An 11,262-nucleotide genomic window follows, 5' to 3' on the forward strand; every position below is an offset into this window, starting at 1 on the left:
TACATGATGGTCTCAAGGTGACTTTCTCTCTCATCTTGATCCTTTTTTAGATCACAGCTAACATTGACCCTGTTGGCCGAATTCAGATGCGCACTAGACGGACACTGAGGGGGCATCTGGCTAAAATCTATGCCATGCACTGGGGCTCTGACTCGAGGTAATCTCATTCAACTCCATTCTGTCCATTAACTAAATATTTTATCCCATCAGCCCCAACCCCCACTGCCTAAATGCAGGAAATGGATATAAAAGCTTGCTTGGCTGTCTTTGTGCTGCTTACTTCCTCCTGAGGGTCCTCTTCAAACCGTGGCATTCCACAGTAACTCACCCCACTCTGAATCCCAAAGCAAGTCTTTTGCAGTCTGTTATATTACCATGTACTCACGGTTGTAAAATTTTAACAGTGGTGTACTGTACTGGTGCACATGCACAATATTAACACACTCATTACCATGAATGGTTATTTCAGGTGCATCACTGTATCTTGGAGTGCTTCTACTGTGCTGTGCCTGTGTTTGTGTGCACTGGGGGTGTGGTATGTGGGTAGGGAAAATACTCAAAATGGAGTCAGTCTTTGTTAAAAACAAGTGTTGAGCCTCATAGCCATGGCAGATGAAGCAATAGTCCTCACTTCAGAAAGTGTATTCCCCAGAGCTGTACACACCTCTCACCTCAGCAATCAACAAGTTAATCACTGTGGCGCTGCCGTGCGTCAGTCCACAGAGAGACCACTGCAAAGTGCTCATTCATCTCATCACCCTGCTGGTCGTCGTATAAGTAAGAAAAAAAAAAATCTAACACAGTGTTTTCACTGTAAGAGCTTACTATTTGTTGAATCTCAATGTTTTATCCTCAAGAGGTGTTTGTGGGATTTTACCCAATCAAAAAGATGTTTTGAGCTGCAGTCTAGGCTAGAGTTGGTTCTTCACGTGCCAGACTAGGGTGAATTTTCTACACTTTGAGAAAGAAAGCCTTCCCTTACTTTCATTTACCAGCCAATAATGTGTAATTTTTCAGCATGCAGTCCTCAGTATATTATGAATCTGTTATAAAACACCAACAGTCTGTAAGACAAAGTTTAATATAAGGAATATGATGCTAAATCCCAGAAATAGCATGAATATTTTTTTTCAAAAGCCTAAATGCATCTCAAAAATGTAAGTTTTTTTTTCTTCAAAATATTAAGGCATTAGACGTTCTTAGAATAACACCTCAGTTATTAATTTAGAGCTAATTCATCCCCGTATATTTTCTTTCTTTTTGTCAGTGCATGTGAGAACACAAAGCACTGGTTTCATGTTGAAAATAAAGTAATTTGTTAAACAACTTTAAAGTAGAAGTTTGTACTGACTTCAACAAAGCAATTTGCGTTTTTTTTATGAAATATCCTGAGTACTCAAATGTGACTAACTCGTCCCACAAGACGATCCTCAAACACATTACCTAAACACATGTTGGATCATTTTGTTGTTTTATGTAAAACATCTGTATTACCCATCTATATTAGGCTCTTTCTTATTGCTGCTCATTGCATTTTCAGACCTCCTATTGTATCATATCAGACAACCACAAAAGTGTATCTTATGAGAATGAGGTGTGGGTACATGACTGGGAAGCCATGAAAACGAAGTTGTTCATAAAGAGTACTAAAAAATTGCCAAACACGTGCACTTTGCTGCATGCGCTTGTCTGCCAGTTGACATGTACTCTGACCCGAAGAACTACGAGTTTCACAATTGGTAACTTTTAAATAGTTTCAGTGTTTTCTTTAAAAACCACGTTTTTGCCTTTGAAAATATTGGTGGCTTCTTCTCAACCCTCAGAACTCTGAGCTCCTTTCAAGTTAGGGCAAAGTCTTGTGTTGCAGTCTGCTAACACACTCAGTGTCACAGCCTGATCTGAAGCTAACATTTTTTTCCCAGATCAAATGTGGTCATTTTTAAGACCAAGAAGCTGGTAATTATTTTTTTCCTAGACTAGAATTCCCAGCACAAACCTTTCGGTCCCCGACTTATTATCTGCTGGTGTGCGTATGTGAGCATATTCCTGCCAGCACAGTAGTTAAGATTTCCATATTCCCAGCAGTCATTGGTGTGTTCACTCTTTTTTCCTGGTCCTGTGTGCATTGGGACCATCACTGTGGTTACTCCTGTTGGGTTCACCCAGATAGCAGAGCAGTCACAGAGGTACTGAGGAGCTTTCTCTTGAAAGCAAAAACTGGAATATATCTCAGTGGGGTTTTTGTTTGTTTTAAAGATGCTCTTCTAAACATACTTGAAAGTATTGGTGTAATTCAGCTGCTAGATCAGTCCAGTTGGGATTAGCACCATCCATTCTGCATGTAAAATTATGTAAATGTATTTAAGACGGGTATCACAAGCTTTTTCATTTGTTTGGTTGCTTATGGATCTATTTTTATCTGTCTAGAAAATGTCTATTCACTTGCTCAACAGTGGCAACACTTAGCTTCCATGATGGTTCTTGAACAAGCCCCCCCGAATCTCACCACCCACATAATTTACACAGTAAATTGAATCATGTGACCTGCATTGGTTCCTATCTTTTGTCCTGTTTGCTCACAGGAAAGTGACAGCACTGGCAACACTACTAAACATGGTTAAGTGATATCTTTCCTATTGTGTTGGCTCTGAAATGATGGCTCATTGTTACCCCTAATTCCTAAAGCGCAACAAAAATATGGATGCAATAAATTGGAAACGCCTTCAAAAAGTAAATCTAAACTGTCTAAATACCATCTGAAATGTTCCGTTCTATCACTTCAAACCCCTTAAAATAGAATAAAAATGTTCAAGTAAGACAAGCCACATCCTCGCGTACTGTGTGTTAAGCAGTGTTTTTGTATTGTGAAGGTCACGGATAAACATTTTCTGGGTAAAACTGTACTATATATACACATATGCATCACACTCTGCTAGTTCAAATTGATGACAGTCTTTCCCTTTATTAATCTCTTCTTTCTTTTCACCAGGCTTTTGGTCAGTGCTTCCCAGGATGGCAAACTCATTATTTGGGACAGCTACACCACAAACAAGGTAACTGAAACAATTTAAATGGTCAGTAATTTGGGGTGCTTTTTTAAGTTCCTGGTGTTTAACCAGTGAAATGTACAAAGAAAGACACACATCCTCTCTTACGTTGGTATGGGAGGTTTTTTTTTTCCTTGTGGTTTGATCAGTGAGCAATACATTCTAATAATATTTTAAAACTGATAACACCAAAACACTGTGAAATGATGACATGATGTCATAAAATGTCACGTAGTTGGTTAGCTTGTTCAAAAACCAGAAAGCTAAAACAAAACTTCTGTTGACCCAGAGCTAACCATCCTTTAATCTTGAGCTGTAAACACAGACGGGCAGAAGATTTTAGATGTCACCAGGACATATAAAACCCAGAAAAACACAATAAAGTGGGGCCAGGAGATCTGATGAGGTCGGGGTAGTCTAAACATAAGATGTGTACAGTCATCCTTCACCAAATTTCCAAATGAACTGTTGTCTTTTCCCTTTCATCCAAGATCAAGTCAGAATAGAAATAATGATAACTCCCAGACTTCCATTTGCAAAAGGTTAAGTTCATTGTAATACAATTCACAAGTGTTTTGTGTCAAGTAATGCTATTTATAGTGAATACTGTGCCCTTGAAATGTTAAGTTAATACTGCAGACAGACTTTGTCACATGCCTGCCCCTTCTCCCTCTCTTCCATCTGTCACTGCATACTATCTAATATTAAATCTTGCTCCTCTCCTTCAGGTCCATGCCATCCCGTTGCGCTCCTCCTGGGTGATGACGTGCGCCTATGCCCCTTCTGGGAACTATGTTGCCTGTGGTGGCCTGGACAACATCTGCTCAATCTACAACCTGAAGACCCGTGAAGGAAATGTGCGCGTAAGCCGCGAGCTGGCCGGACACACAGGTAGGCAGGATGCTTCCATTAGCTTGTACCCATTTACCCGTCAGTCCCAGGATGTTGGGAAAAGTCTCCCGTTCAGAGACACAAATCCCTCAAGGGTTATGTCAGAAAGGGCATCTGGCGTAAAAATCTGACAAGTGAAACATGTGGCCGTACCTGCTGCAGCAACCCCTTGTGAAAGAGTGCAGCCCAAAGTAGCTTTGATTTGTCAGCGTTCTGCAATCTCTGACAAGGGCAGTATAGGTCATGGCAGGACTCAAGTCACTTGATTTTTAAGACTGCATTCCTCATTTAGGTTTCAATTTGGCCCTCCGTTTGAGTAGATGGAAGTTCATATTTCTCACTTTTTTTTTCTTTTTTTTTTCTTTTTTTTTACTTTTTGTTGCTTGGGCTTAAATATGGTTGTGAGACTGGTAGTTTCATCTTGTGAGTCTGATTCTGTCGGTGTGTGGTCATGGTAACATGCTTTTGAATATTTGGCAAGTCTTTTGTCAAAGCAAGACTTTGCAGCCATATAGGATGTAGCCATACAAGTGTGTGTATGTATGCATATATTTATACATACATACAAGTCCTTCTATAAACAACCAGTCGGTTATAAGCCATTATGTTGCTAAGGTAGCCCTTATATAATTGTGGAAGCCCAGTTATTTTTTTTCAGATCCAAAAGATACTAGTCATATTGTGCATCTGTCTTCATTGTGTCATATACCAGCTCAAGCTAATGAAAGTGTTGAGCTCTTGGGCGCGGAGCATTCATCTGATCAGTGTCACATGATGCAGGAAGTGTGTCAGCATTTTAGTTCCAGTTCCTTCGCTATTGGGAGGGGTTTATAAACTCTGCCAACTAGTAAAGGAAGAATTATGGAAGCAAGTCATGAACCAGGAGATGCCCTACAGCTTTTTCTTTTCTTTTTTTATCTGGTTGTGAATTAGTCAATTCATCTCCCCCACATCCAGCTCACATAACATTCTCTGAGGGTGGGATGATGATTTGGGATGAGATTTCTTTCTCTGTGCATAGTATAAGGGGAGGAAACTTGTCTTATAGCTCTGCAAAATAATATATCATATTATAGTTTTTGATTCAGTTTCTTTCACTCCTCTCAGGTTACCTGTCTTGCTGTCGCTTCCTGGATGACAACCAGATTGTCACCAGCTCTGGAGACACCTCCTGGTGAGTTGGGATATTGCACCCACTGCAATCAGTTCAATCAAGTACACTTTTTTTTTTCTTTTTTCTTTTAAACAGTTGGGTCAGAATTTCAACCTGTCAAGAGCTTCAATATTTTACTGGTTTCAGGGCCATCACATTGGCCTGTAAGTTCTTTAGGTTGTCTACAATATTTATGGAAATACAAGTGTTCCTAATTTCATACACTCGTGTAGTGCTTTCTGCTAGAGAGCTACTGTTTAAATACAAGGTGGCTAATTAATACATCTTTCTGGGCTAGATTCTGCTCATAGGTCAACAGTCACTCTGCAGAGTAAATGACAGTAAATCATCTTTGCGTTTTCTTGCAGTGCTCTGTGGGACATTGAGACTGGCCAGCAGACAACTACTTTTGCTGGTCACACCGGCGATGTCATGAGTCTCTCGCTGGCGCCCGACACCAGGCTGTTTGTGTCTGGAGCCTGTGATGCCTCGGCCAAGCTCTGGGATATCAGAGAAGGAATGTGCCGACAGACCTTCACTGGCCACGAGTCGGACATCAATGCCATCTGCGTAAGGATACAAACAGAAACCTTATATACTAGTCATGTCAGGGTGTCAAGTCTTAAAGCCACTCAGCAGATTACAGTCAGATCTGTCAGCAAGTCTGGGGTTCTTGAGCAAGTCGATTAAAATGACTGGATGACTTGGCTCTGTTTGTGTTGACCTTTTTGCTACGTTTAACTTTAAAGCTCTTTCTAAAAAGGCTGAGACAGAGCAATTTGAAAAAACAATTAACGCTAACTGTTGAGACTTTGTTTTAAATGAACGATCTTGATTTCATAGTACATAGTAGTACTGCAAGTAGTATTCAGTATGCTTTGCTCTAAAAGTGATGACTAGACGGACTAAAAACAGATTTGGTATGTGATATCTGCCCTTAAGTGTAAATAATTAGCTTCACTCTGAAAAATCGCACAAAAGTAAGAATACTTTAGATTCCCCTGCCCTTTGTTACAGTTCTTCCCTAATGGCAACGCATTTGCCACGGGCTCAGATGATGCTACCTGCCGGCTGTTTGACCTGCGTGCTGACCAGGAGCTGATGGTTTACTCACATGATAATATCATCTGCGGCATCACCTCTGTCGCATTCTCTAAGAGTGGCCGCCTACTGCTGGCTGGCTATGACGATTTCAACTGCAACGTCTGGGACACTTTGAAGGCCGACCGTGCAGGTAGGCACCATACGGAGCAAAAGACTGGAGCTGTGTGAATGTGATTATACTTCACTATAATTTGAAATATTCACATTATGAAGCCTTTAAGGAAAAAACAAAACCTAAAATTATTATTGCTGATGATTTGATTCACTGCTGATGCCGAGTTGCCAATATGCCATGAAGTCAATATTTCCACATGTGCTGCATTAGAGTGGCAGCACTTAAAAGGGTAAGGTCAGGACTCCTCATTCACAATATGGAGGTACCTGTTGTGGCATTGCTTCAGTTTCAGAAATATTTGCAATTAAAATTTTCTGATGTCGAGCATTATTCTATGAAAGTAGCCGGCATGCTAACAGCACTTTTGCAACTTTGCTGGTGTGGCCAGTACCTGCACAAACTTGTCAGTTGGTCTTTTACAGTTAGTTCTTGTTGAAGAGTCAGTAATCACCATTGTATTGACATATTCACCGTGTGTAGCAATAAAGTGATTTAAATAGTTTTAAGTTGTTATTATCACTAGATCAGGCTGTGTGGCAAACAGAAGATTTGTCTTGGCGTCATAAATTTTTGTAGTTTGTTGAAGTTACTGCAACTGTTAGTGAAAACACTGATAGGAGTATGTTTGTTCTTTTGTTGTGTTGCATTAAAAGTAGCATTTGTCTTACAGCTTATACAGCTGCATCTATTCTGAGGGTTTTAGTTCTGTCAACATGGCGGTGAAGCGTTCACTGTGTGGTAGTTGTCAGGGAATGATGGATATGTTCAAGCTACCAAATAACCTTATAGCCTGCAGACACTGTTGAGGAGCTGCTATAAAGGGAGACACTATCTTAAGGCCGTTCTGGGGAAACTAGGAAGAGAGTGTATTAAAATGCCTATTAGAAATGACTTTGACTATTAAACCTAACACTATTGGTGCAAACCAGCATAAATGCACTACTCCTGCGCAATGCTTTACTTGTGAAGGTAGATGCTAATCTGGTCTAATTGCACTTGCACATTGTCCCTGTGAAACCTGACGAGTTTAAGCAGAGTGGGAATAAATATTTTGTAGCCAAATGTGCAACGTGTAACATGTTTGTTATTAGTGTATCATATGTCTGTATCGATGTGTATCTGCAGTCTTGGTTAAGCATGTTTGGCTTTATGTGAATACTTTGTGGAGTAATATTTCCCCATTAAAGATCTGAAGCCAAACTGTAGCCCAAGGCCAATAGTAAGCAGCTGAGAGAGGAGAATCATCCCCTGTTCGAGTAGTGAAGAGCCCCCATGGAGGCATGAATACTTGATCTATTGACTGCATACTTGATCTATTGACTGCATAGTGGGATCTATTGAGTGAGCCAACATCTTAGCAGACAATTTTTCTTTTTTTAAATATATCGATCCACTGGTGTATGGAGTATTGATTATCAGTATATTGGGTCAGCATCAGCCTTTACTAACTGGTTTATAGCCTACTCTGCACTTTATGGTTTAAAACAAGTTTCATCTTGCCCTCTTTCACCTTTTCATCATGTAATCAGTTTCCAAACCTGCATCTTTATTCTCGAGTCTATGTTAGCCTGCAGTACCCGTCAGACAGAGCAGGTTTGGTGCCTTGTCTCATCCTCTGCTGTCTTGGCAGGTGTCCTGGCCGGTCATGATAACCGGGTGAGCTGCTTGGGTGTGACTGACGATGGCATGGCAGTGGCAACAGGGTCCTGGGACAGCTTCCTCAAGATCTGGAACTAGAGTCTGAAGGTAGGTGTTAGCACCAGCACCTCAGAGTTCATCTTTACTGCCATCTGGGGGTTTAGATTGAAACTGCAGGCACCGGCTTAAATGATTTTAGTTTTGTGCACAGTCAGTAACTTTGCAGAATAATAACGATAAAATGTTTGTTTTTTCCAGATGGCATCCGGACTCCAAAGTTGAGTGGAAGACCATTCCAACATCACGATGTTCAATTTTATTGCATATCCAATCTTTTCGAAAACACACCATGATACTGACTCCAAACACCCCCTCCAAAAAACTATCAAGGGCAAAAATTCTCTCTCTCTCTCTCTCTCTCTGTCTCCTTCTCATTTAAAAGAGCACAATTGTCTGTCACTCATTAAGCTACAAAAAAAGAAAGGAAAAAAAAAAAAGCTTGGGGAATTTAGTGCTTTCAGAGTGGAACTGAGGGGAAAATTGTGCATTCCTCCTACGACCATGGTCTGGTATTGTTATAACTGAAAATACAAAAACCCTACCACCGCTGCCACCACCACCATCACCAAGCGAAATGTGTCCTGCGTCCTCATTATGCACAGGTCTGAGTGAAGGTTATTACATGGCAGTGATCTAACTTTTGATAGCTTTTTGACCATGTTTATTTTTGTTTCTTTGTTTTGTTTTTCTGTTTAGTTGAAGAGGTAGATCAGTGAACTGTCAGTTAATGTTTAAAATGAGGATCAAAGCTTTTATTTCCTAGTCTTTACACATTTTTAGAGAATGTTTTTAAGTTGGGAAAAATAAAAGAATCTCCAGATCGCGTCATTTTAAATCCAGCTTTATCCCACCGGAGAACAAAGCGAGAGAATTCAGCTTCAACAGGGAGTCCTCAAAGCCACTTCTGGCCCTTCTGTATATTTAGCCCCGTAATACTTTTACTGTCTTTTGTTTGGGTTTTTTTTTTTTTTTGTTTGTTTGTTTGTTTGTCCCACACCACACCCCAGTGTAGTCCACAAATCTGTTTGCACAAAAATTAAACTTTGCATATATACTGTCTAAAGGAAAAAAAGTTAATTAACCAAGCACATGCTGTTTATGATGACGAATGCTCGTTTTTAAAACGGAAAACAACAACAACAACAAAAAAAGAAACCCAAACATTTTAACCATTCTTACACCTTTTTGTCTGGCAACAATGTAGAATAAAGATTAACCCATCAGATCATAATCCACCCTGCCCCTCGTTTTGTTTTGGTTTGTTTTCTGTTCATGCCCTCCCCTCCTTATCCTTTGTTTTTCCCCTGGTTTCTGTTGCCCGTGGTTGGGACCGGTGATGTGATTTGGTCAGGTAGAGAGTACCTCCACTTTAGCCCGGTTGCAATCCGGACGTTTTCTCTTTTAACAGAGGTGCCCATTCCGTGCTTGGAAATGCAGTTACTACTCTGTGAATGACATGTTGTATAAATCAATGTTTGAAAATAATGATATTGAAACTTTTTAAGTTAAAAACGAAAAAAAAATTTTTTTGGTTGTCTGCCATGGGTGGGTTATCTCTTAGAATCGCATGCTGTAGAATTGCTTAAAAGGTGCATATGAAATTAAGTCCTTTTGATGTTTTTCTTTGAGAAAATAACCTGTTGAATATATCAATACGATGGTATTTATATTTTTCTTTTTCCTTTTTTCCTTTTTTTTTTTTTTTCCTCTTTGTTTTTGGCTACTCCGTGCATACACGATTCAACTAAAATGTCAAAGCTATGCACTCGAGAAGCAAACCCTGCGACATTAACGGTTACTTGGTCCATACTTGGGAGGGATTCCACAAAAATTAAAGTAATGTAAGTGTTTAAATTGTACACACATGCATACGTACATTCATTCACGTAAACATACACAATCTCCAATGGAACAAAATAAAATTTTCATTCCTTCTGTAGCAAACGAAATTCCATTTACAAAGGAAAACATTTTATAACAGGTTTTTTCTGTCCTTTAATAAAAAAAAAAACGGGAAAAAAAAATCTTGCAGCATCTGAATGGCAGAAGTTTCTGTTGTTCCCTTCTTGTAAACAAACGCTCTTTCTTTAGCAGTAGTGACATTTTTTCCATTCTGTTTTTTTTCTCTGCGACATTCTGTACAAAAAAAATGTGCTGTAATTGTGCGTTAGGCCTGGAGTTGGCAAAAAATAAAACAAAATAAAAAAAATATTACAAATTAATTAAATTCCCTTTCCTTTTTCTCTCTTTCTCTATCAAATAACTGTAGAGCTCTGCACCCCCACTGTTCCCTTTTCACCTTTTGTATTTAATTTTAAAGTCAGTCAGTGTACAACCGAAAGCTGGATGCAAGATAGAAACTATATTAAAATGTACTGTTATTTAAGATGTAATAAAAAGCAGTTTGAGATGACCTACTGTGTTGAGTGTGATTCACTTAGAGCATTTCCCACTGAAGCTAGAATGTTGCAGACTGTTTGGTTTCCTTGTAATTATGTTCAAGTCAATAAACAATTTCTTATCCACTGTTGAATCAGCCTGCCTCTTCTGTACAGTCATTAACGCACTCACTTAACTCTTTTTGTTCATTAGCACTTACAATGAGTGTAAAGGCACCTTCTTGTAGTGCCACTCTGAGTGTGAAGACTAAAAATGAAATTGCAGACTGCCTTCCCAGCTTGAGTAACAGCAGCATACGTGTCCACGCTTGCTGAAAACATCAGCGTAATTATACACGCCGATCTTAACTGGCGTGCCTTGCTAAAGAGCATTTCCCTCAGTGTTAGCAGTTTGCATATTGCTTACTCGGTATATTCTCACACTTGCTGATCCCTGCTTCACCGATGGATGATCAGAGTCCTTTCTAATGATGTACATGCTTTGGTAATAATCCTTGATGTTTACTGCCCTCTACTGGGCAGACATCTGAAATACAAATACAGATTATTTTGTGTGGATGTGGCAGAGAATGCATGACCATGAGCAAGTAGCTTTCCTTCTAGATGGTCAGCACATCTGTAACAACTCCAAAGAAATTACCAAGTCTGGTCTTTCTGATGACATGTAGAACTTGATAAACAAGTGGCAAAAATAAAGATTAAAAAAACCACTACATCAAAATGTACTGATTCAGCCTCTTGGGTAAAATCACTTTTTTTTAAGAGCTTTGTTTTTTCAAATTCGCTGTATTTCCTGTTACTAGAGTCGTGGGAGGAGGGGGGGATCTAAAATCGGAAGTAGTGGCTCAGGGTGGG

The 11,262-nt window shown here is 39.6% G+C and overlaps 1 protein-coding gene across 3 annotated transcripts in view; it reads left to right on the forward strand.

Moving 5' to 3' along the window:
• Positions 1 to 10,421, forward strand: part of gnb1a (guanine nucleotide binding protein (G protein), beta polypeptide 1a) — a 31,682-nt gene extending 21,261 nt beyond the window's left edge. For all 3 annotated transcript variants that reach the window (XM_086278372.1, XM_086278370.1, XM_086278371.1), the window contains exons 4-11: positions 51 to 157; positions 2,990 to 3,053; positions 3,776 to 3,938; positions 5,046 to 5,112; positions 5,460 to 5,661; positions 6,109 to 6,325; positions 7,941 to 8,056; positions 8,207 to 10,421. In XM_086278372.1, the coding sequence (XP_086134498.1) occupies positions 51 to 157; positions 2,990 to 3,053; positions 3,776 to 3,938; positions 5,046 to 5,112; positions 5,460 to 5,661; positions 6,109 to 6,325; positions 7,941 to 8,047 (927 nt within the window). In that variant the 3' untranslated portion in view covers positions 8,048 to 8,056; positions 8,207 to 10,421. The remainder of the gene's footprint in view (positions 1 to 50; positions 158 to 2,989; positions 3,054 to 3,775; positions 3,939 to 5,045; positions 5,113 to 5,459; positions 5,662 to 6,108; positions 6,326 to 7,940; positions 8,057 to 8,206) is intronic.
• The last annotated feature ends 841 nt before the right edge of the window (positions 10,422 to 11,262 follow it).

Source organism: Aulonocara sp. 'chitande type north' Nkhata Bay, linkage group LG20, assembly GCF_057382095.1.
Source record: "Aulonocara sp. 'chitande type north' Nkhata Bay isolate Kocher_YH1m ecotype deep benthic linkage group LG20, A_spYH_male_GT1.1, whole genome shotgun sequence".
NCBI lineage: Eukaryota > Metazoa > Chordata > Actinopteri > Cichliformes > Cichlidae > Aulonocara > Aulonocara sp. 'chitande type north' Nkhata Bay.